The 26698-nt window shown below is 41.9% G+C and overlaps 2 protein-coding genes across 3 annotated transcripts; one reads left to right on the top strand and one right to left on the bottom strand.

The window, feature by feature from the left end:
• Nucleotides 1-750: 750 nt before the first annotated feature.
• Nucleotides 751-7780, bottom strand: LOC110524905 (UDP-xylose and UDP-N-acetylglucosamine transporter). Its single transcript, XM_021604872.2, has 10 exons — nt 7280-7780; nt 6932-7045; nt 5398-5500; nt 5214-5263; nt 4855-4936; nt 4563-4623; nt 3900-4009; nt 3525-3600; nt 3107-3182; nt 751-1981 (listed from the first exon to the last, which is right to left on the bottom strand). The coding sequence occupies exons 1-10, from the start codon at nt 7405-7407 to the stop codon at nt 1732-1734; spliced, it is 1050 nt and encodes a 349-aa protein (XP_021460547.2). The 5' UTR covers nt 7408-7780; the 3' UTR covers nt 751-1731.
• An 86-nt stretch (nt 7781-7866) lies between these two features.
• LOC110524896 (vesicle transport protein GOT1B) lies at nt 7867-19723 on the top strand. Of its 2 annotated transcripts, XM_021604861.2 has the most exons (5): nt 7867-8111; nt 11583-11674; nt 17848-18026; nt 18299-18380; nt 18677-19723. In XM_021604861.2, exons 1-5 carry the CDS (start codon nt 8087-8089, stop codon nt 18713-18715), a joined length of 417 nt encoding a protein of 138 aa, XP_021460536.2. In that variant the 5' UTR covers nt 7867-8086; the 3' UTR covers nt 18716-19723. The 2 variants fall into 2 exon arrangements, with proteins under 2 accessions (XP_021460536.2, XP_036835838.1); XM_036979943.1 differs by lacking the exons at nt 7867-8111; nt 11583-11674 and adding an exon at nt 15964-16439.
• Nucleotides 19724-26698: the final 6975 nt, after the last annotated feature.

Raw genomic sequence — 26698 nt, 5'->3', positions numbered from 1 at the left:
GTTATAAAAAGGGTTATGGTTAGGGTTATGCCTTGATCACACCGACAGCGTTATTGAGCAAAATGGGACGCAGCACCATCTGGATATGTGTGCAACAAAAGTTCAACATTCACCTTCTGCTACCATTTCTGTCAAGCCGTCACGCATACAATTTGATGTGTACAATAAATCTAATGTATGCACCACAGAGAACGCACTGCAACTGCCTTTGCAATGCAATGCTGCAAGGCAAACGCAGCGCTCCATTGGGGAATTAACATAGTTTGGTGTACCAAAATGCAAGAACGCTGTCGGTGTGATCGAGGAATTAGGGGAAAGGGTTAGCTAACATGCTAAGTAGTTAGAAAGCAGCAAATAAATAGTTGAAAAGCTGCTAACTAGCTAAAATGCTAAAGTCCCTAATGAGATTCAAACTCGCAACCTTTGGGTTGCTAGACGTACACCTTATACGCCCACACATCCACCCCAACCAACTGCACTACTTGCCTTAAATAACCATCTGTCTTATGTAACCACACCAAACGTAACATATCATGCTAATTTGAGTGTCCCCGGATTTACATTTGCTATACTATGTCTAGTTTATGAGACCAGGCTGAGTCTACTATGCACATTTTCCTTTCGACCAGGGTACGTTAAGTGCATTTCACTGAAACTATTACGTAAGTACAATATTTTCCTTTTAATTGTAAGTGGGTCATTGTATGGAAATATACATACAGAAATATTATGCAATACAATGCAAAGGTATAGGGTAGAACTTTTTATTTCAGTAGGTTGAGAATTAATGGTGCAGTGATTCTGGAGTGTAGGAAAATGCATTTGCATGGTTTTGGGGGTTTTTCAAGACAACGTTGCTTGACCTGCCAAGTACTATTTTGAAAGGACAAATATCCTCCTGAGGAAATATTCCTACAATAAAATCTGAGCAAGTATCATATTCAGAATACATGAAAATAATACTTGTAACTTTTGTATTTCACTAACATCAGTTTTTATAACATTGAGGTGGTGAACTCACTTTTTGTCATTTAGTATTTCAAAATTATGCTAATCAGAGTATAGTAATATGTTTTGTCCATATACCGGTATAATCATTTTTCTGGTGTTCAATTACATGTTGACAGACACATACTTTTGAGTCACAGCTCAGCAAAACTCATATTTAGCAAAACACCTAAATAAATACAGCTCACCAAACTAACAAAACTAACAAAACAGTAGGGCATCTCCATACAATCAGTCTTGCAAAAATCTTGCCTTGACTTATTCAGTCAACAAGGTTGTTTTTGTCAAGGTTAAGTGAGAAACCTAGTGGGAAGGCTTTTTTTCTAAGGTAATTGTTCAAGCAAAGAAAACAATAGGAAAACAATGCATTTTTTATGATGATTCTATTAAAAACCAACCTGCTCCTACTGCAACTGCAGTAGAGAGCGAGGGGGGAAACAGGCTCCAGAGTGTGCAATCACACCCACAACAAATGTAGTCCCGTATACACACACAACAGTGCAGTCAAAGGCACTCTCTTGTGACGTTGGCTCTATCTCAATTTGTCTTCCTGTGATTTTCTGCATCCTCTCACTTATACTCCTTCTCAACCATATTGGAGGAGAAGGTCTCAGGTCCCCCCTCCGTGGATCCTCTTCTCCAATTATTTTTGAGGCAAAGAGAAAGGATGCAAGGAATTGACGAAAGTGCTGCGTATCACTCCGCCTTCTTTACTGCATATTACTACGCCTTTTTCTTCTTCAGCTTTTCACTTCCTCTTAACGCCGTGCAGATGCTAGTCCAGACCTCCGTGTAGATCAGGGTGCCCAGGAAGACGACTCCAGTGCCCACCCAGTGCCAGGCGGTGAAGGGATTCTTGAAGAAGAGGATGGAGATGATGAGGCTGATGAACTTCCTCAGAGTCACCACCAGGGTTACGGTGAGAGAGGCACACTCTGTGGTCAGGATGAAGACACCGCGGATGCACACGTATCTGAGGAGGGTGAAGGACTGGTAGAGGATGATGGTATATGTTTCATAAAAACTGGTCTAAAATGTGTGTGTGTATGTGAGTGAGAGAGAGAGTGTGTTTGCATTGCAATTTGTAAGGTGAATGTGCATTGTCTTGTAGCATACAGAGACGTCAGTAACAGTGTGTTTGTTAGCAGCGTTGTAAAAAAGATCTGGATTAGTCTAATTTGTTTCCAATGGGATGAATTCCCCTCCAAGCATGCCAATTTGTGTTCAGTGACTACTCATACAGTGTTTACTGTGAAAGTGAGATTTTACAGGAGCTGAAAGAAAAACAACTTCCAATCCTTACCGTCGCGGCAGGCAGGTAGTCGCTGGTTCGAATACCCGAGCCGACAAGGTGAAAAATCGGTCAATGTGCCCTTAAGCAAGGCAATTAACCCTACTTTGCTCCAGGGGTGCCGTACTACTATGGCTGACCCTGTAAAACAACACATTTCTCTGCATCTATCCTGTGTATGTGACTGTAACGGATGTGAAACGGCTAGCTTAGTTAGCGTGGGCGCTAAATAGCGTTTCAATCAGTGACGTCACTTGCTCTGAGACCTTGAAGTAGTAGTTCCCCTTGCTCTGCAAGGGCCGCGGCTTTTGTGGAGCGATGGGTAACGATGCTTCGAGGGTGACTGTTGATGTGTGCAGAAGGTCCCTAGTTCGCGCCCGGGTATGGGCGAGGGGACGGTCTAAAATTATACTGTTACATTGATGCTGTTGACCCGGATTACTGGTTGCTGCGGAAAAAGGAGGAAGGTCAAAGGGGGGGTGAGTGTAACGGATGTGAAACGGCTAGCTTAGTTAGCGTGGGCGCTAAATAGCGTTTCAATCAGTGACGTCACTTGCTCTGAGACCTTGAAGTAGTAGTTCCCCTTGCTCTGCAAGGGCCGCAGCTTTTGTGGAGCGATGGGTAATGATGCTTCGAGGGTGACTGTTGATGTGTGCAGAAGGTCCCTAGTTCGCGCCCGGGTATGGGCGAGGGGACGGTCTAAAATTATACTGTTACATGACAATAAAACATGATTAAAATGTTTTATTTGTGTGTAGTGACTACACACAAATACAGTATTCACTGTGAAAGTATTGTAAAGGATACTGTGTAATGACGTTCAGCAGTAGGTACAGCCACAACACCGGCACAGCCTGGCCAATCACAGGAACCTCTACAGGAGCTGGAAGACAAATGTAAATTAGGCTACAGCCCAACTCTGGACAATGTGAATTCAACATAACATTCATAACATCAGTGAGCAAAGACTAGCCTGGTCCCAGATCTGTTTGGGCTGTCTTGCTAACTCCTATGGTTATTGTCAAGACAGCCCAAACAGATCTGGAACCAGGTTAAGCAAAGACACCAACAGACATAACTATATTGAGGTTAGTGAAGCAATTTCCCATTAATCCTTCAACTGGGATTTCTGAAAAACCTGGAAACTTTGCAACTCTACTCAATGAGGAGGATACTTTGACATGTTTTCATACAAAACTTTCCTACAAGACTGTATTTAACTCACTGCTTTGACTGAAGAGGACACAGTGGTTGTAGATGTCTGAGGACAGAAGCAGGAACCCAGGCAGAGGCAAGCAGTGCTGAGAGAGCAATGACACATATTACAACTGCAGAGAAGATACATATATAGAGTAAAGTATACATATAAAACACCCTATTATCAATGCACACAACACTGAAAATGCAGACACTTGGTTTGCACCAAATATAGATCAACAATTGTAGGGTGGCGCATTACGTTTGGTGAGAAAAGCAAAGCTTAAATATCCCCATTGTCAGGGGATAAATTACAATTACTTTTGTGAGTTACTTTGCCTTTCAAGTATACAACACCTGACAGGTTTGGAATGCATACAGGAGTTTTGGGGTTGACACGTACATTATAGAAGAGAGCCTCCTTGGAGTGTTTGCCATACTGCTTGTATAGGGTCTCCTGGAAAATGCCCATTCTCGCAGACATGAGCAGTGCAAAGGTCAACATGGCGATACCTATGAGAACAACGACAAACCCAGAAAATCAGTTATATCATGATTGAGAAACTGATACTTTAACCATACAGGGAGAGAGAGACAGTTGTCGGTTGTTGGTCTGTACAGTAGGGGGCGTTTGTTTTTTCTACATGTAGAATCGGTTTGCAAAATGACTGCCAGCTCTCTGTTCAGAGGTGCTAAGTACTCTCGGCTGGCAGACACTACAATCCTACCGGTGTGTCCGTGCCTTAAGCTTGTATTAATGATTGCATTAATCATTGCCAGGTTAAAATGGGAATGGGGTAGATTATGCACTAAGGACTTGCAAGTCCTGTAATTTCCTATAAATATGTATGCAGGGTTTGTGTGATAGTCAGAGTTGTGTGCTCTTATTTCAATCCATTGTCCACCCTTTGTCAACAACAGTAACAATCTGTGTCCAGTTCTCAGATAAAGGTAGTCCCAACTAGTCGAGGCAAGGTAAAGATCTTGTTATCAAAAAATGCAAGTCATTCTGGAACAAAGAAATCTGGCTGAGAAGACTCCATGTAAAAGTTAATGTAAGACCTACCTATCAGCCAGTGCAGGAAGGCATATACACCTTGATCATCTGAGCCCTTAGTACCTACATTCTGAAAAGTGGAAAACAGAGGTCACTAAATAGCAGGAAATGTAACCGCACAAAAACGTACTGAATATTTCCCTGTACAATATGAACAAATATGTACTGACTACTGTATATGTATAACATATTGTAGTAGCTGTAACAAATGTGTAACAACTGAGCTACTAGACATTGCAGCTGCAAATGGAAACAAAGTGTGTGGTTGAACAGAAACATGTTAATATTATGAAGAGCTCACCACTTGTTTGGCGGACATGATGGTGCATATGAAGATGCCCAGAGACACCATCGCTACGGAGAGATATTTACTCATTGAATACCTGCAGGGAAAAGATGCTGTACATAGTTTCAGAACCTCCTTATAACTAGACCAGGCCAGACATTTTAGGCATTTCAACAGCAGCCATCATGATCATGCAAAATAGTGACAAAAGGCAGCAATACATTCCTCTGATGCTATAGCTCATGCTGCAGAAAGGCAAAGGTAGCCTATTCATTTGGCTAACAAATTAGTAACATCTCTAGAGTAACAGTAACATGTTAACATGGTAAGGGTTTGTAAGACAGCCTAGTAAAGAGAAGTTATGCGGGGGATACCTTTTCTTCAGAATTATTATACCCAGGATCATATTAGCTATTAACGATCCCTGTGAAGATATAAGCACAACACAAGGCATTTGTCAATCAAGAAGGGATATTATTAGATGTTGGTAATAAGTGGTACTAAAAGCATCAGATGTTGAGTTAAGAGCCATCAGAACATTTATAACGATATACTTACAGATCTGAAGATCATGTGCAGAGGCATAGCGATGTTGAAGTTGAGAGCATAGTTGTTGATCACACTGACTGTGAAGAACATGGTCACCATGATTACATAGTTGCTATTAAGAAGAAATAAACACAAAGGTTGAAATGAAAACTGTGCTTCTCATCCCTGACAGGACAGGGAGAAAGACGGACAGACAGACAGACAAGCAGACAGACAGCTCAATAATTCCATCATTGAAGCTACATTCTCATACATTAGGCCAGGTGTTCCCAAAAATGGTCAGCATTGGGGAATATCCTGTGCCCCCCCCCACCCCTATGCTCACGCCTCGTCTATTTCTATAGGCACAAGCACTGTTCATGACACAAACTGTTCACACCCCTCTTTTGCAGGTTTAAGCTTATTTCCTGCAATTCTACACATTTTGTCAAGGTGGTGCAAAGAAAATTGTGCAGTTTTAAAGCAAATGTTCTTGCAATTCTACACATTTTTCCATGTCTAATGTGTATTCATGTGATATTTGAGTGACTAAAAAATTACAACAATATCTATGGGCTAAAAAAACTCTATAAAAAAACATTAGCTGATATGGGCTAGTTGATCTGAACATGTCTGACAAGTTATAAATAGCTCTCCAACAGTGGCGGTCAGTGCCATTTATTAGGAGGTAGGCCGATTTTATTTTCATGAGCATTCCATTATTTCTATTACAGCATGTTGGATGACTGTCATTCATGTTCCATTTACCCAGTTCAACGTAACATCAATAGGTTTAGGCTACTACATGTTACTAAAATTTTCCCATCATGAGTTTGCTACAACGAGTATAACCGATGTGAAATGGCTAACTAGTTAGCGGGGTGCGCACTAATGGCGTTTCAATCGATGACGTCATTCGCTCTGAGACCTTGAAGTAGTTGTTCCCCTTGCTCTGCAAGGGCCATGGCTTTTGTGGAGCGATGGGTAACGATGTTTCGAGCGTGGCTGTTGTCTATGTGTGCAGAGGGTCCCTGGCTCGAGCCCAGGTAGGGGCAAGGAGAGGGACGGAAGCTATACTGTTACACTAGTCTATGAATGAAAGTTTACGAAGTAGGTGCACACAGGTCGAGAGAAAAGTTCTCCAAGGTATGCAAAGACTAACATGACAAGAGGAACTGATGATGCATTTCGAAATTGCACCTTGTCCATTTTACTATTACAACTTTCAAGAATAAATGTAATGCCGGACTGAGTTCCTTTAAAAAGGAGGGGGACCGCCGACCCCAGGTAGCCTGGCGGGTAGGAGTGTGGGGCCAGTAACCGAAAGGTTGCTGGATCGAATCCCAGAGCTGACAAGGTAGAAATCTGTCATTCTGCCCCTGAGCAAGGCAGTCAAGCCACTGTTCACTGGGCGCCGGAGACATAGATCAAGGCAGCCCCCCACACTTCTCTGATTCAGAGGGGTTGGATTAATGCGGAAGACACATTTCAGTTGAAAGCATTTAGTTGTAGAACTAACTAGGTGTCCCCCACAGTTTGGGAACCACTGCATTAGGTTACCTACCTCATAGGGATGGCTGGTTTCTTTCTTCCAAAGTTCGTCTCGAAGATGAACCCCTCCAATGCAATGAAGGCAAATTGAGCAAAGGTCACAATGTTGCCACATCCTGGGAACTCTCTGGGAGTAGGAAAAATATATAAAAGTGTACATGAATATCGTTAATTATTAGGAAATATGCTAGCCTAAATATTAGATTATTGGATATTAAGCATTGCAGCATCTTAGCTAGGCCTATATAAACTTGTTCTTTACAGAATGCATAACATTTCTAAAGATGTAGCTAACCTCATTCAACCAAGCTAGTAGCCTAGTTGTCAATAGTTGTTGAGGAGTTCAGAGTTGATCACTGACCTTACAAGCGTTTCCAGAAACACAACATTGCTGCAGCACCCAACAAAAACAAGAAGTACTGCAAAAATGGTACTCATGTTTGCAGTTATTGGGAGAAAATAGCCTACGAGTATTCCTAACGAGGACATTGTGTAAACACGGAGGTTTTCTGTTCTAATTATGTATATTTTTTAAACTAATCGAGTATTTTCTTGAACACGTCACCGGCTGCACTCTTCCGGATTGCCTACGCATGGATGTTGTAGTAGCTATATTTTTCAAGCAGAGAACCACATTTCCCATAAAGATGGCGATGTAACGTTAAAAGAAATCACAGTTGTATTGAGTCCAGGCAGAATTGTGTTGGGGTTAAGGATACATAGTAGCAAAATACATATCCACAACAGAGAGGAAGAGGCAAAGCGAGAGGGTTCACTCTCGACAAAATTTGTCCAAAATAAACCAAATGTGTTTATATGGGCTTATCTGGGACCTTGTCGCCTGCCTTCCCATCTATGGGACAACGACTTAACGAATTGTTAGGGCGGAGACATGGGCATCTCGTCATTATATACAGATCTCTGTTCACAAATAGCAACACACACACACACACACACATCCCCCCATATCTTGACTTTTTAATCACAACTAAATCTCTACGCAGCACCGCGCAGAACTGTTTCCCGTGAACGTGTCATTTGAGCGTGAATGCATGAATCACGAAGAAGACGTGGCGCCAGCTTTTCCTCTGCTTCAACAAGCTACCGCTATCTAACGATTATTGAATGAGCACAAGTGATTTTCCAATCGCTACCCTTCCCGACAAAAATGATTTCTCTAACAGATTCACAGAGTAAGACCTTTGAATTTATAAATGACATGTTTAAAGCGTTGTTGTATCTTCTCTTTGTGAGCAGTCCTTCAAGCTAGCCAGGTTGAATGAATGGGATCAGTTGGGCCCATCGCCCTGTTTTATGAACGACCTATTATGAACTTATTTCACTGCTAGTTAAATCATGGGCGATAGCTAGTTACCTACCTACTCCTGCTCATAAAGTAACGGATGGGCAGACAAGAAAGAGTATATGGATGGATGCTTTAGGTGACAATCAATGTCAATGGAAACAATGTATGTAGTTAGACTTTAATGTATAACATGTAAATAACATGATTAAGTCTACCTCTGATAAGCTTCACAGTTAAGCATAAAAAACAATCAAGCAACCTAGAAAAGTGCTAAAAATAGCCCGTATTAACATATGTAGCCTAAGAAACAAGGTCCATGAAGGCAATAACTTGCAGATGACATTCATATTCTGACTATCTCTGAAACTCACTTAGGTTATACCTTTGATACAGTGGTAGCAATACATGGTTATAACATCTACCGAAAAGACAGAAATGCCAACGGAGGCAGTGTTGCAGTCTATATTCAGAACCACATTCCTGTAAAGCTTAGAGATGATCTAATGTTAAATAATGTTGAAGTAATATGGCTACAGGTTCATCTGCACCACCTAAAACCCATTCTGGCGGGAAGCTGCTATAGACCACCAAGTGCTAACAGTCAGTATCTGGATAATATGTGTGAATTGCTTGATAATGTAGGTGATATCAACAGAGAGGTATATTTTCTGGCCGATTAAAATATTGACTGGCTTTCATCAAGCTGCCCACACAGGAAAAAACTTTGAACTGTAACCAGTACCTGCAACCAGGATCAGGTTGTCAGTCAAACTACCAGGGTAGTTACAAACAGCACAGGAATTAAATCATCAACATGTATTGATCACATTTTTACTAACACTGCAAATATTTGCTTTAAAGCAGTATCCAAATCCATAGGATGTGGTAATCGCAATAGGAAAACCAAAGTTTCAAAGGCTGGCCCTAATATAGTGTATAAGAGGGCATACAAGAAGTTTTGTAGTGATTCATATGTTGATGATGTAAATAATATTTGCTGGTGTGTGGTGTGTAATGAGGAGCAACCAGACGCTGCACTTGACACATTTATGAAACGACTTATTCCAAATACTAATAAGCACGCACCCATTAAGAAAATGACTGTAAAATCTGTTAAATCACCTTGGATTGATGAGTAATTGAAAAATTGTATGGATGAGGCAAAGGAATGGCAATTAAGTCTGGCAGCCCAACTGATTGGCAAACGTACTGCAAATGAAGAAATCATGTGACTAAACTAAATAAAAATAAACTACACTATGAAACAAAGATAAATTATATAAAGAATGATAGCAAAAGCTTTGGGGCACCTTAAATTAAATTGAGGGAAAAAAAGCCAACTCGGCTCCTTCATTTATTGAATCAGATAGTTCATTCATCACAAAGCCCACTGATATTGCAAACTACTTTAGTGACTTTATCATTGGCAAGATAATAACATTTAGGGATGACATGCCAGCAACAAACGCTGACACTACACATCCAAGTATATCGGACCAAATTATGAAAGACAAGAATTGTACTTTTGAATTCCGTGAAGTCAGTGTGGAAGAGGTGAAAAAATGATTGTTGTTTATCAACAATGACAAGCCACCAGGGTCTGACAATCTAGATTGAAAATTACTGAGGATAATAGCAGATGATATTGTCGCTCCTATTTGCCACATATTAAATGTATTCCTACTAGAGAGCGTGTTCCCTCAGGCCTGGAGGGAAGCTAAAGTCATTCCGCTACCCAAGAATAGTAAAGCCCCCTTTACTGGCTCAAATAGCCGACAAATCAGCCTGTTGCCAGCATTTAGTAAACTTCTGGGAAAAATAGTTTGACCAGATACAATGCTATTTTACAGTAAACAAATTGACAACAGAATTTCAGCATGCTTATAGGGAAGGACACTCAACAAGCACAGCACTTACACAAATTACTGATGATTGGCTGAGAGAAATCTATGATAAATCGATTGTGGGGGCCGTCTTGTTAGACTTCAGTGCAGCTTTTGACACTATTGATCATAGTCTGCTGCTGGAATAACGTATGTGTTATGGCTTTACACCCCCTGCTATAATGTGGATAAAACGTTACTTGTCCAACAGAACACAGAGGGTGTTCTTTAATGGAAGCCTATCAAATATAATCCAGTTAGAATCAGGAATTCCCAAGGGTAGCTGTTTAGGGCCCTTGCTTTTTTCAATTTCTACTAATGACATGCCACTGACTTTGAGTAAAGCCCGAGTGTCTATGAATGCAGATGACTCAACACTATACACGTCAGCTACTACAGCGACTGAATTGACTGCAACACTCAACAAAGAGCTGCAGTTAGTTTCAGAGTGGGTGGCAAGGAATAAGTTAGCCCTAAATATTTCTACAACTAAAAGCATTGTATTTGGAACAAAACACTCACTAAACCCTAAACCTCAACTAAATCTTGTAATAAATCACGTGGAAATTGAGCAAGTTGAGATGACTAAACTGCTTGGAGTAACACTAGATTGTAATCTGTCATGGTCAAAACATATTGATACAGTAGTAGCTAAGATGGGGAGAAGTCTGTCTATAATAAAGCGATGCTCTGCCTTCTTAATAACACTATCAACAAGGCAGGTCCTACAGGGCCTAGTTTTGTCGCACCTTGACTACTGTTCAGTCGTGTGGTCAGGTGCCACAAAAAAGGACTTAGGAATATTGCAATTGGCTCAGAACAGGGCAGCACGGCTGGCCCTTGGATGTACACAGAGAGCTAATATTAATAATACACATGTCAATCTCTCCTGGCTGAAAGTGGAGGAGAGATTGACATCATCACTACTTTTATTTATGAGAGGTATTGCCTTGTTGAATGCACCAAGCTGTCTGTCTAAACTACTGGCACACAGCACAAACACCCATGCATACCCCACAAGACATGCCACAAGAGGTCTCTTCACAGTCCCCAAGTCCAGAACAGACTATGGGAGGCACACAGTACTGCATAGAGCCATGACTACATGGAACACTATTCCACATCAAGTAACTGACGCAAGCAGTAAAATTAGATTTAAAAAACACCTTGTCGAAAAGCGGGGACTGTGAAGCAACACAAACATTGGCACAGACACATGCATAAACACACATACGATAGATAACATGCGCACTATACATACACATAGATTTAGTACTGTAGATTTGTGGTAGTGGTGTAGGGGCCTGAGGGCACACAGTGTGTTGTGAAATCTGTGAATGTATTGTAATGTTTTAAAATTGTATAAACTGCCTCAATTTAGCTGGACCGCAGGAAGAGTAGCTGCTGCTTTGGCAGCAGCTAATGGGGATCCATAATAAATAAAAATGTATTGACTTCTAATTTTGGCTCCACAGAAATCGGGATGGGGTTGACAGGCTTTGGCGTGTTCTTCCTCTTCTTTGGGATGATCCTGTTTTTTGACAAAGCTCTTCTTGCCATTGGAAATGTGAGTTATAGCCTACTACATGATCATAATGTTTGCGATAGATGCCCTGCTACATGTATGTGCACCTCGTTTTTTCACGAGAATGATCCCAAATGTACCCCTTATCGGCTGTTTACGTTTTACTCATTTAGCAGACGCCCTTCTCCAGAGCGATTTATGTGGCTGCATACTTTTTCATATTTTTTTTCCCCCTCAAACTGGTCCTCCGTGGGAATTGAACCCACAACCCTGCCGTTGCAAGCGCCATGCCCTACGGGACGGGCGTTTACACTATAAAAGCAGCCAAACCCTAACGACGCTGGGAGAATTGTGCGCCGCCCTATGGGACCAATCACGTCTGGTTGTGATAGACTGGAATCGAACCAGGGTCTGTAGTGACGCCTCTAGCACTGAGATGCAGTGCCTTAGAGTGCTGCGCCACTCAAATCAAATGTTATTTGTCACATGTGCCAAATAGAGTGAAATGCTTACTTTACATGCCCTTAACCAACAATGCAGTTTTAAGAAAATACTTTTTTTTGTAAGACATAAGAATAACAAATCATTAAAGAGCAGCAGTAAATAACAAAAGCGGGGCTATATACAGGGGGTACCGGTACAGAGTCAATGTGCGGGGGCACCGGTGTCGAGGTAATATGTACATGTAGGTAGAGTTTTTAAAGTGACTTATGCATAGTTAATAACAGAAAGTTGCAGCAGCTTAGAAGAGAGGGGGGTGTAATGCAAATAGTCTTGGTAGCCATTTGATTAGATGTTCGGGAGTCATGGCTTAGGGGTAGAAGCTCTTTAGAAGCCTCTTGGACCTAGACTTGGTGCTCCGGTACCTCTTGCCATGCGGTAGCAGAGAGAACAGTCTATGATTAGTGTGGCTGGAGTCTTTGACAATTCCAATCCCTACTCGGGATCCCCAGTATGGGTTGGAAGCTATGGTGAGCTTCGATTGGTCACTTGAGTTGTGATATCGTGGAGGATTTTTATTTTATTTCACCTTTATTTAACCAGGTAGGCCAGTTGAGAACACGTTCTCATTTACAACTGCGACCTGGTCAAGATAAAGCAAAGCAGTGCAACAAAATCAAACAACACAGAGTTACACATAAACAAACGTACAGTCAATAACACAATAGAAAATAAATATAAAAATCTATGTACAGCGTGTGTAAATGTAGAAGAGTAGGGAGGTAGGCAATAAATAGGCCATAGAGATGAAATAATTACAATTTAGCATTAACATTGGAGTGATATATGTGCAGATGATGATGTGCAAGTAGAGATACTGGGGTGCAAAAGAGTAAGAGGGTAAGTAATAATATGGGGATGAGGTAGTTGGGTGTGCTATTTACAGATTGACTGTGTACAGGTACAGTGATCAGTAAGCTGCTGTAAATGACATCGCCGAAGTCAAGGATCGGTAGGATAGTCAGTTTTACGAGGGTATGTTTGGCAGCATGAGTGAAGGATGCTTTGTTGCGAAATAGGAAGAAGCCTATTCTAGATTTCATTTTGGATTGGAGACGCTTAATGTAAGTCTGGAAGGAGAGTTTACAGTCTAACCAGACACCTAGGTATTTGTAATTGTCCACATGTTCTCGGTCAGAACCGTCCAGAGTAGTGATGCTAGTCGGGCTGGAGGGTGCAGGCAGCAATCGGTTGAAGAGCATGCACTTAGTTTTACTAGCAATTCAAATCAGTTGGAGGCCATGGAAGGAGAGTTGTATGGCGTTGAATCTTGTTTGGAGGTTTGTTAGCAGTGTCCAAAGAAGGGCCAGATGTATGCAGAAGGGTGTCGTCTGCGTAGAGGTGGATCAGAGAATCACCTGCAGCAAGAGCGCCATCATTGATATATACAGAGAAAATAGTCGGCCTGAGAATTGAACCCTGTAGCAGCCCCATAGAGACTGCCAGAGGTCCGGAAAACAGGCCCTCCGATTTGACACACTGAACTCTATCTGAGAAGTAGTTGGTGAACCAGGCGAGGCAGTAATTTGAGAAGCCAATGCTATTGAATGCAATGATTGACAGAGTCGAAAGCCTTGGCCAGGTCGATGAAAATGGCTGCACAGTACTGTCTTTTATCGATGATATCATTAGGGACCTTGAGCGTGGCTGAGGTGCACCCATGACCAGCTCGGAAACCAGATTGCATAGCGGAGAAGGTATGGTGGGATTCGAAATGGTCGGTGATCTGTTTGTTAACTTGGCTTTCGAAGATTTTAGAAAGGCAGGGCAGGATGGATATAGGTTTATAACAGTTTGGATCTAGAGTGTCTCCCCCTTTGAAGAGGGGTATCTCAGACAATATGAAAGAGAGGTTGAATAGGCTAGTAAAAGGGATAGCAACAATTTTGGCTGATAATTTTAGAAAGAGAGGGTCCAGATTGTCTAGCCCAGCTGATTTGTAGGGATCCAGATTTTGCAGCTCTCTCAGAACATCAGCTGTCTGGATTTGGGTGAAGGAGAAGTGGGGGTGGGGGGTGCTGCAAGTTGCTACAGGGGGTGCTGAGATGTTGGCTGGAGTAGGGGTAACCAGGTGGAAAGTATGGCCAGCCGTAGAAAAATGCTTATTGAAATTATCGATTATCGTAGATTTATCGGTGGTGACAGTGTTTCCTATCCTCAGTGCAGTGGACAGCTGGGAGGAGGTGCTCTTATTCTCCATGGACTTTACAGTGTCCCAAAACATTTTGGAATGAGTGCTACAGGAAGCAATTTTCTGTTTGAAAAAGCTAGCCTTAGCTTAGCTTTCCTAACTGACTAATTATATTGGTTCCTGACTTTGTTGCATATCGAGGGGGCTTTTCGATGCTAATGCAGAATGCCACAGAATGTTTTTGTGCTGGTCAAGGGCAGTCAAGTCTGGGGTGAACCAAGGGCTATATCTGTTCTTAGTTCTACATTTTTTGAAAGGGGCATGCTTATTTAATATGGTGAGGAAATTACTTTTAAAGAACGACCAGGCATCCTCAACTGATGCGATGAGGTCAATATCCTTCCAGGATACCCGGGTCAGGTCGATTAGAAAGGCCTGCTCGCTGAAGTGTTTAAGGGAGCGTTTGACAGTGATGAGGGGTGGTCGTTTGACCGTGGAACCATTACGCATGCAGGCAATGAGTCAGTGATAACTGAGATCCTGGTTGAAGACAGCAGAGGTGTATTTAGAGGGAAAGTTGGTCAGGATGATATCTAAGAGGGTGCCCATGGTTACGGATGTATGGTAGTACCTGGTAGGTTCCTTTATAATTTGTGTGAGATTGAGGGCAACTAGCTTAGATTGTAGGATGGCCGGGGTGTTAAGCATGTTCCAGTTTAGGTCACCTAACACTACGAACTCTGAAGATAGATAGGGGGCGGTCAATTCACATTTGGTGTCCCAGGCACAACTGGGGACAACTGCCGCTATAACAAGCGGCAACGGTGAGAGACTTGTTAATGGAAAGGTGGATTTTTAAAAGTAGAAGCTCAAATTGTTTGTGCACAGACCTGGATAGTATGACAGAACTCTGCATGCTACCTCTGCAGTAAATTGCAACTACGCCCTTTCTGGCTGTTCTATCTTGACGGAAAATGTTATAGTTAGGGATGGAAATTTCTTCCTAAACTAGGATTCAGACATGGCTAGGACATCCGGGTTGCCGGAGTGTGCTAAAGCAGTGAATAAAGCAAACTTAGGGAGGAGGCTTCTAATGTTAACATGCATGAAACCAAGGCTTTTACGGTAACAGAAGTCAACAAATGAGAGCGCCTGGGGAATGGGAGTGATGCTGGGGGCTGCAGGGCCTGGGCTAACCTCTACATCACCAGAGGAACAAAGGAGGAGTATGATAAGAGTACAGCTAAAGGCTAAAAGAACTGGTCGTCTAGTGCGTTTGGAACAGAGAGTAAAAGGAGCAGATTTCTTGGCGCGGAATAATAGATTCAAAGCATAATGTACAGACAAGGGTATGGTAGGATGTGAGTACAGTGGAGGTAAACCTAGGCATTGAGTGGCGATGAGAGAGGTTTTGTCTCTCGAGGCACCATTTAAACCAGGTGAGGTAACCGCATGTGTGGGGGGTGGAACAAAATGGCATATTGAGCAGGGCTGGAGGCTCTACAGTGAAATAAGACAAAAATCACTAACCAAAACAGCAATAGACAAGGCATATTGACATTAGGGATAGCAGTCCGATATGCTCTGGGTTGATATCGCGCTGTGCAGACTGGTAGGAATTGGCCAGGCTGAGGCTGGCTGATGTCCGAGTTAACGGTGATGACCGCTAGCAGTGGTTAACTGACTACTAGCTAGTAGCTAGTTAGCTGGCTAGCTTCTGAAGTGGGTTCTGGTTCAAAAGTAGGAAAAATAGCAGATCCATACCACATTGGGTGAGGTGGGTTGCAGGAGAGTATGTTCAGTCCGTAGTTGGAAATGAAAAATATGTACAAATTATATACAAAGAATACGATATAGATGAGACATTTTCAGCTGCCCCTTTAAGGTTACTGTGGTAACGGGGCCATTCCAGTCATCACGTGCAGTGCCTGTGAGAATCTGAGGGACGGGACAAGTTAAAGCGGATCACTTTTGGTCAAGTAATTGACACCACCTTTCAGAGTGTGTTGCATTATGGTTATAAAAATTGTCCGGCTTGCGACTACATGTCGACTCCATGAACTTTACAAAAATCATGAAGTTGCTTCTCACCAACGGCACCATGCAGCAGCCATCACCTGCATTGTGTGGGGCACAATTTGCCTAAATGCATTATGGTGCGTTTGTTTGACTCACGTGAGTGTGGCAAAATACATGACTAAAACAGGAACCAACTTTGTCATATCTTAAAGCTACAGGTGATACAAATGAAAAGTGATATTTGAGACCTTTCTAGTCTAACCAATGAATTATACACACGCTATGATTCCAGTATATTTCTAGGGTATAGAAAAGTTTATTTTGACATTTATACAGACAGACATTGATAAACAATAGCAGCTATGTTGACACTGCCATGTTGATCTGAGCTTAGCCTAACTACATTGTCCGACTTTCGGCTGTGGCAGATGCACCTCCCCTGATTTCACTTCTTGACTTTCGTCTACAGTGGGTTGCTTTCGCTTTACCACTCAAATGAGCCCACACTCTTTTCACGCCACTTTGATTACAAAGGGATTTTCATAGCCGGTTAGGAGAGCATTTTCCCTAACCTTAACCTCAGTCTCCTAACCTGCTATGTCAATTATCCTAATCTGCTACATAAATTCTCCTAACCTGCTATGTTAATTATCCTAATCTGCTACATACATTCTCCTAATCTGCTATGAAAAAGGGGCGTGAAATTAGCGTTTCCCGAGAATCTGACTAGTAGCCGAGGACGTTTCTTCTTCGCTAGCACTAGAAGCAAACTCAAACATTTAAAAAACTAGTATGTAAAGAAAATGTAAATAGCCAAGAAACAAGACGACAAAGTATCACTTTAGTAAGCTTTTGAGTAAATTAGACCCATTTTATGCCTGTGCGCATTTCTTCTAAAAACAAATCTTTCAGCACTTTACTCACAGCGCGCACAGCTCAGCCAGGCAGTGTTGCTGTGCGAGGTGAGATATAACGTTACGATTCATAGTTCTTTGTGCAAATACCATATAATAAAACAAAATGGCAAAAATACTTTGAAAACAGCTACTGCAGCATTTATTTTTCTACAGTATAAATCACAACTCGCATGTGCTCATATTTGACTTTTGAATATTCTTATGAAATGCTCACACTATAGATCCCTTAGTGTGACCACCTGCCAATGTGGCTGGTGAATTAGATATTCTACCTGCCAATGACAAAATCTGTTCATTTTAGGCCCTGGTTGTGGAGGACTTTGATGATTATCTGTTGTATTGCACTGCCTACTAAGCTACAGTACTAGTACTATCAGTGTCTCTGAACAGACCACTGTTTTAGGACTTGTCTAGGTGGTACGTGTCCTCCAGTTGTTTACATAGCTAAATTAAGTGAAATGACATACTGTACTGCACTAGCCTTGCATCCAAAATGCTTTCACTACTAAGTTTCACCGTTGAAGTGAAACGGCAGTGAGATGAAGCTAGTTCAATTTGGATGCCGCCAGGCTAGTAGTGCAACATACTGTCATGGGATTCTAAAAATCCTCTAACCTTTATTTCTCACCCCTGTGTTTGTGTGTCAGATATTGTTTGTAGCAGGCCTGTCCTTTGTCATCGGCTTGGAGCGTACCTTCAAATTCTTCTTCCAGAGACACAAATTTAAAGCCACAAGTTTCTTCCTGGGAGGGGTGCTGGTGGTTCTGATTGGCTGGCCTATCATTGGAGTGGTGCTGGAGATCTATGGATTCTTCCTCTTATTCAGGTCAGTTGGGTCTGAGATGGACAGTTGGCCAAACATTTGAACCAACTTATTTTTTGGCCATGTTTTTTTCTTGATTCCCTGTTTCCTCTCTCTCTCATCTCTCAAAACCTCAGAGAAGCAAGAAGAACATTGGAGGAGAAGGAACCTCAGATCTTCTCCAATGCTCTCCTCGCTTCCCTCTAACATTTTGTGATGTAGGTGAGGGAACAGGATTTGAAAAATCAAGAAATACTTTTGAGATTCACCCCAAATGTCACTCTTCTCTTTTCCAGGGGCTTCTTCCCAGTGGCAGTAGGCTTCATCAGGAGGTTGCCTGTCCTCGGGTCCATACTGAACCTCCCAGTGATTAGTGGAGTAAGTATCAAGTTTCATGTGTAATACCATGTGTAATGTGATAAAGTTCATAGAATTACCAAAGTCAGCTGTTTCCGGCTCTTTGCGCCTTGCACCATTGCCCTTTGTCTCTAGGGGCAAGTTTTCTACACACAAATTAAGCCTAGTCCTAAACAACAACAAAAAACACTTTCAATTAAGATTATTAATTGAGCTTGCTTTTTAGTCCAGGACTAAGCTTAATCTGTGTCTGACGAACCACCCTTAAATGACAAAGATTGTGGTTTTCTGATAATACATTTGTATCTTTTTTTCAGTTTGTGGACAAAGTCGGCGAGAGCAACAATATGGTATAACAGTGAACATCTTTGGATTGGAGGATATGAAATGGCTTTACTCTATTTATAATAGTTTATATTGGTGACTTTTCTCTACTGGTCAACTACTGGCCAAGACTACCCCCATGTTAAAGGTCAAAGCTGTGAATCAGAAACCTCTTTCTGTTCAAAGGAAAACAATGTTTCTTTGGGCAGGCATATGAATACAACTGGTATCGTAAAGTTTCCTTTGACGGAAATGGTCTCATAACCTGGTTGCCATCGATGGACAATTGTTACCAAGGGACTACTTTATTTCAAGGCCCAATGGGTGAATTGGGCCCTTTTTGTGTCACTACCCGTTCCTGATCGACTGATTATGATGATTGACGTGACTGAACCAACCACTGGATTGGACATCGCTAAGGAGGAGAAGTCTTGAATCTGTTACAGCAGTCTTTCTTCTAGAATGTTGTTCTGGAATGTTGTCTGTACAGTCAGAGAAGTGTTTTGGTTACCTTGATGAAGAGTTTCTGGAATTTTTGTATGGCTGTTTAGAGTTGTGTTACACCTGGGTACTGTTCAGGAGGATGTAGCTTTACAGAACATTCCGATATTGTGTAGAACAGATATGATTGTCAGATAGTGAATTATGTCAGCTGTATTTACTCCATTTCTATCTGCAATGTTCAGAATGTTTTGCATCATTAAATACTAAGCTGTTGAAGATGAATTGCCCTGTGCGCACAACGGGTCACAAATGGGTACATTCATTTAAGCTAGTCCAGGACACTAGGTGAGTTGAATTTACACAATTTAAACTATTCCTTCCTAAAGTGAAAATGTCCACCCACCTGGGGCACTGGGCGAGCTAAAACGAATGCATCCAATGCTACAGATGTCTCCACAACCCAGATATTGATGGTCTCACAGCAGCTGGGGTTTGTCACTTTCTACTTAATGTATTAAGAGGTCTGTCAGAGAGAAGTTTTACTCAAATGTATCTTTTGTAAATACATACTTGAAATAGTGTGTTTTAAAAACAAATGTGCCTGACTATTTTGTTTTTAACACAAAATTCAGATTAAAATTCAGTTGCCCATTATTTTGGTTACCATGACTACAACAAAATATTTGTGACTTAGGAAGAGGGGTCTCAAAGGAACATAGGGGGTTTAAAGTGTGTCAGTCCCCAGATCTCAACCCAATTCAACACTTATGGGAGATTCCGGGGCGGCACCTGAGACAGTTTTCCCCATCATCAATAAAACACACAATTATGGAATTTCTCGTGGAAGAATAGTGTCGCATCCCCCCCAATAGAGTTCCAGACACTTGTAGAATCTATGCTAGCCTCTGGTTTTCAGGGGATTTAGTTTCAGGCTAGCCCCCCCCCCCCCCCCCCCCCCCCCCACCTGGCTACGTTAAGCATTGAAGTGGTTCTGGCGACCCGTGCTGGCTCAAACGCACTATTAAGACACTTGATGGTTCCTTTATTTTGGGAGTTACCTGTAATTTGAAATCGGACATTCAAGGAATTGTCAAGATTTGCAAATTGAACACAGACAACCTGTGAAAACAATCATCCACCTACCTCAATGCCTATGTATTCATTCTGAGAAAATACGAATAGGAAATAATTATGGGGGGGGAAATCTAACAAAACATAGGCCACATTGATCAACCGCCCTTAGGTCCACACATTCTCAAACAGAAACGTGTCTTCCTCGTCAAACTAACGATGCCATTCGGGGTCAACTAACAGGCATTCACACCGAGCGAGTAGGAAACATTTTTGGTCTGGTGCACCAGTGTACAGAGCGGTTAGAATACACCCCCGTGATCATTAGGAAGAACACACTGTAATCCATGTATAACACGCATGCTGTGAAAGAGAGCGACCCGGCTCTACGTATTTGCTGACCTAGAGTTGACACACAGGGAACTTAATTACTACACATTGACAAAGTATATGGGGATGAAAAATGGGAAAGGTAGGTTCTGTAGAAGGAAATTAAAGGCAATGAATATACTGTACCTATCCCAAGAGCAGTAATAAAGGATTGTATGAATATCTTCTCTGAACGTTTACAGGTTACAAACTATACAGAGGCAACATGCATAATGCAACAAACTATTAAGAACAATATATACATGCCACACAACTCACTTTGGGCATGCAAACCATCCCACAAGTTCAGAGATATGAGTGAGTCCAGTTGTTGATGGGCAGAGACAGAGATGTTGCTCTGCCACTGCTTGAGGTGGACTGCATGTATTGGGTAACCTGTATAGTCAAGAGGATGGGCAGATGTCCGTCCCCCTAGTAACATCCTTAATAACCTACCAGGACACTGTCACACAGGTCAGTAGCCCCATTTATACCTGGTTCTAACTTGCATAATTTGTCCTGACCTTGTCGACATTCTGATTGTCTACTCCTGTATAGAAATGTGGACACAATAAAGGACACATTGTGATGAGAACATCGTGCCCACCTTTCTGAGGTAGTCAAGACGCATGTCTGGATATCTTGCAAGTGTAGACATATCTACACAGAGAAAGAATTTAAATCCTCATTATTCCACCCCAAAATTGACAAGTGGCACCATTGACTGATTACATCAATATGTCTTACAATAAATACATTGTTTCAAAGGAATAGCTGTGAAATAATTTGCATAAAGGAAAGGACCAGAATCTGGTCACAATGCAGACACAGTGGATGGTTGAGACACATTTTAATACCATGTGTAGACACATTTATGGAAATGTGGGCACAATCCGAATGTAGACAAGATCAGGACAAAGGACCCATGTTAGCACCAGGTACAAACAGGGCTAGAGCGTTTGCAAGGCAGGTTTATTGTACCCCCTAAACTCTAAGGCTCTGGTTGTGGGGGATAGGGAGTAGAGTGGGCAGCTCAGGATTGTGAGGTGCTGAAAACAGTCACCAACCTTCAGGGAATTCGTAACATGCTCTGTTTTCTATGTAATGAAACCCCTGTGTTCAGAGAGGTCGAAACATCACATCTTAGTGCCTTTCCATGACGCAGGGCAGAGTTGGTCCGGAAGAAAAAATACTTATTTGTAAACGTTTAACTCTGAATCAGATATTTTGACCCGGTGGATGAACTTTGTGTCTTGAGTGATGACAGTTTGAACAGCACCTCGCTGTTAGCGCACGGTGGCTTACATATTTACGCACGAGGTGTGAAGTAATGTCCCCATATAATACCCAGTTCATGACTAATGGGGACCAGGGACAGTCAAGACAGTTAATAAGAAGCCATCGACTTGTACAGTCATGGCCAAAAGTTTTGAGAATGACACAAATATTAATTTCCACAAAGTTTGCTGCTTCAGTGTCTTTAGATATTTTTGTCAGATGTTACTATGGAATAATGAAGTATAATTACAAGCATTTCATAAGTGTCAAAGGCTTTTATTGACAATTACATGAAGTTGATGCAAAGAGTCAATATTTGCAGTGTTGACCCATCTTTTTCAAGACTTTGCAATCCGACCTGGCATGCTGTCAATTAACTTCTGGGCCACATCCTGACTGATGGCAGCCCATTCTTGGATAATCAATGCTTGGAGTTTGTCAGAATTTGTGGGGTTTTGTTTGTCCACCCGCCTCTTGAGGATTGACCACAAGTTCTCAATGGGATTAAGGTCTGGTGAGTTTCCTGGCCACGGACCCAAAATATCAATGTTTTGTTCCCCGAGCCACTTATCACTTTTGCCTTATGACAAGGTGCTCCATCATGCTGGAAAAGGCATTGTTCGTCACCAAACTGTTCCTGGATGGTTGGGAGAAGTTGCTCTCGGAGGATGTGTTGCTACCAGCCTTTATTAGGCAAAATTGTGAGTGAGTCCACTCCCTTGGCTGAGAAGCAACCCCACACATGAATGGTCTCCGGATGCTTTACTGTTGGCATGACACAGGACTGATGGTAGAGCTCACCTGGTCTTCTCCGGACAAGCTTTTTTCCAGATGCCCCAAACAATCGGAAAGGGGATTCATCAGAGAAAATGACTGTTCCCCAGTCCTCAGCAGTCCAATCACTGTACCTTTTGCAGAATATCAGTCTGTCCCTGATGTTTTTTCCTGGAGAGAAGTGGCTTCATCGCTGCCCTTCTTGACACCAGGCCATCCCCCAAAAGTCTTCGCCTCACTGTGCATGCAGATGCACTCACACCTGCCTGCTGCCATTCCTGAGCATGGGAGATACATTCCTGAGCAAGCTCTGTACTGGTGGTGCCCCGATCCCGCAGCTGAATCAACTTTAGGAGACGGTTCTGGTGCTTGCTGGACTTTCTTGGGTGCCCTGAAGCCTTCTTCACAACAATTGAACCGCTCTCCTTGAAGTTCCTGATGATCTGATAAATGGTCGATTTAGGTGCAATATCCTTGCCTATGAAGCCCTTTTTGTGCAACGCAATGATGACGGCACGTTTCCTTGCAGGTAACCATGGTTGACAGTGGAAGAACAATGATTCCAAGCACCACCCTCCTTTTGAAGCTTCCAGTCTGTTATTCTAACTCAATCAGCATGACAGAGTGATCTTCAGCCTTGTCCTCGTCAACACTCACACTTGTGTTAACGAGATAATCACTGACATGATGTCAGCTTGTCCTTTTGTGGCAGGGCTGAAATGCAGTGGAAATGTTTTGTTGGGATTCAGTTCATTTGCATGGCAAAGAGGGACTTTGCAATTAATTGCAATTCATCTGATCACTCTTCATAACATTCTGGTGTATACAGTGCCTTGCGAAAGTATTCGGCCCCCTTGAACTTTGTGACCTTTTGCCACATTTCAGGCTTCAAACATAAAGATATAAAACTGTATTTTTTTGTGAAGAATCAACAACAAGTGGGACACAATCATGAAGTGGAACGACATTTATTGGATATTTCAAACTTTTTTAACAAATCAAAAACTGAAAAATTGGGCGTGCAAAATTATTCAGCCCCTTTACTTTCAGTGCAGCAAACTCTCTCCAGAAGTTCAGTGAGGATCTCTGAATGATCCAATGTTGACCTAAATGACTAATGATGATAAATACAATCCACCTGTGTGTAATCAAGTCTCCGTATACACCTGCACTGTGATAGTCTCAGAGGTCCGTTAAAAGCGCAGAGAGCATCATGAAGAACAAGGAACACACCAGGCATGTCCGAGATACTGTCGTGAAGAAGTTTAAAGCCGGATTTGGATACAAAAAGATTTCCCAAGCTTTAAACATCCCAAGGAGCACTGTGCAAGCGATAATATTGAAATGGAAGGAGTATCAGACCACTGCAAATCTACCAAGACCTGGCCGTCCCTCTAAACTTTCAGCTCATACAAGGAGAAGCCTGATCAGAGATGCAGCCAAGAGGCCCATGATCACTCTGGATGAACTGCAGAGATCTACAGCTGAGGTGGGAGGCTCTGTCCATAGGACAACAATCAGTCGTATATTGCACAAATCTGGCCTTTATGGAAGAGTGGCAAGAAGAAAGCCATTTCTTAAAGATATCCATAAAAAGTGTTGTTTAAAGTTTGCCACAAGCCACCTGGGAGACACACCAAACATGTGGAAGAAGGTGCTCTGGTCAGATGAAACCAAAATTGAACTTTTTGGCAACAATGCAAAACGTTATGTTTGGCGTAAAAGCAACACAGCTCATCACCCTGAACACACCATCCCCACTGTCAAACATGGTGGTGGCAGCATCATGGTTTGGGCCTGCTTTTCTTCAGCAGGGACAGGGAAGATGGTTAAAATTGATGGGAAGATGGATGGAGCCAAATACAGGACCATTCTGGAAGAAAACCTGATGGAGTCTGCAAAAGACCTGAGACTGGGACGGAGATTTGTCTTCCAACAAGACAATGATCCAAAACATAAAGCAAAATCTACAATGGAATGGTTCAAAAATAAACATATCCAGGTGTTAGAATGGCCAAGTCAAAGTCCAGACCTGAATCCAATCGAGAATCTGTGGAAAGAACTGAAAACTGCTGTTCACAAATGCTCTCCATCCAACCTCACTGAGCTCGAGCTGTTTTGCAAGGAGGAATGGGAAAAAAATTCAGTCTCTCGATGTGCAAAACTGATAGACATACCCCAAGCGACTTACAGCTGTAATCGCAGCAAAAGGTGGCGCTACAAAGTATTAACTTAAGGGGGCTGAATAATTTTGCACGCCCAATTTTTCAGTTTTTGATTTGTTAAAAAAGTTTGAAATATCCAATAAATGTCGTTCCACTTCATGATTGTGTCCCACTTGTTGTTGATTCTTCACAAAAAAATACAGTTTTATATATTTATGTTTGAAGCCTGAAATGTGGCAAAAGGTCAAAGTTCAAGGGGGCCGAATACTTTCGCAAGGCACTGTATGCAAATTGCATTATACAAACTGAGGCAGCATACATTTGTGAAAATGTATATTTGTGTCATTCTCAAAACTTTTGGCCATGACTGTAGATGCAAATACCATATTTAGTAGAGAGCAATTGAAGAAAGACATCATATAGAAATTAGCTCTCTCTTTTTAAGCATAAAGTGATTGTGTAACGTCTACGGTTGTCCTTATCGTTAGGAAATACAATTGTGTGCATGTGTTCCAATAATTAGTATGTAGTGGCCTTGTGGTTAGTGTCCGCCCTGAGATTGGTATGATTTAGCAAAGGGATCAAACTCCCAAAGACTGTAAAAGTGGGACCCAATGCCTCTCTGCTTGGCATTAAGGAGAAAGATTGCTGGTTAGGTCCTGCGATAGATTAGCGTCCTCTTCAGGGTCAAGATGCCTCGCGCTACAGAAACAGGAGATGAGCCGTTCCGTCTCGTTTGTGCAAGGCTAATTACATTATTGTTGCCAAATTTATAGAAATTAAAGGGATTTTGATAACTATGTGTAAAGAGTGGTCCACCAGTTGTATGAAAGGTTTAGCAAAAATATTTAAAAAGGACAGTCCATGTATGGGTCCCAATTTGTTAGAGCGAGGACACCATCGTTTCATATCAGAGGGCAGAAAAGGCGACGCTTTACAATTAGGTGAGCAATGAGCATGATTCTCTCCCCGTTGTGGCGTCCTCCATAGCACATTTGTCCCATAATTTCAAATCAGCTGAATATGTGTGTAATGTATGTGTCTCCATACCTTATATCGCTCGATATGAGTCGTGTGTGTGTGTTGTCTCTTTAGGGACCCGCAGTGAAAACACAGATTGGTCTCCGGTTGCATCAGCTCTCCTAAAACTTCTGTCATACATTTGTTTTCTTTCCGGTCAGGGAAAACTCAGATCTATATTTTCAAGACCAACCAATGTGGAAAACCAACTATGTTGAACGATGATTTGTTAATGTGAGCATCTTTATAAGTTCTGTTGATGCGTCTAATACCAATTTGTTATTTTTGAGCTCATTGAATAAAATTGTATTCCATAACTTGCAGCAAATGTCATTTATTAAGAGAAATCATGTAATATAGACATATTTGATAGTCCAATTGTATTGACACCGTCTTCCGCTGGAGTCATTTTTAAAGGGGCTTCCCCTCAAAAGTAAACACTGACAGGTGATTAGAAGACGAAAAAAACATGTCTTAGGCTACTTACAGTAACTCTAGTGACACCGGACTGTCACGCCACCATAATTAACAGCAGTAACACCACTCTGAGCACCATTCGGACCCACTTTACCTTAGTCACACGATGTTTACATTCTCCTCACTGTGAGAGGTTGCCACACTGATGTGGGATGACATGACAGACACGTTTCTCCTGGCCAGACTGAGGGCACATGCTATGGTGTGTTGTTAGGACAAGTACTGTGACACTCCAGTACATAAGGCAATGTTTGACACCTGAGCATAAATGGAAAAAAACTGTTGCTGCACATAGTATATTGTGTTTGTACATGCATGTATGACATTTTCATGAAAATACAGAAATTATGCTTTAAATCTGAACCAAATCAATTGTTGATTAATAATGGTTTCAATCATTCTGAAAACAAAGATTGA

The sequence above is a fragment of the Oncorhynchus mykiss genome, chromosome 1 (assembly GCF_013265735.2).
Source record: "Oncorhynchus mykiss isolate Arlee chromosome 1, USDA_OmykA_1.1, whole genome shotgun sequence".
Classification (NCBI taxonomy): Eukaryota; Metazoa; Chordata; class Actinopteri; order Salmoniformes; family Salmonidae; genus Oncorhynchus; species Oncorhynchus mykiss.
The sequence above is the reverse complement of the archived record's forward strand: the minus strand, read 5'-3'. Positions and strand labels throughout refer to the sequence as shown.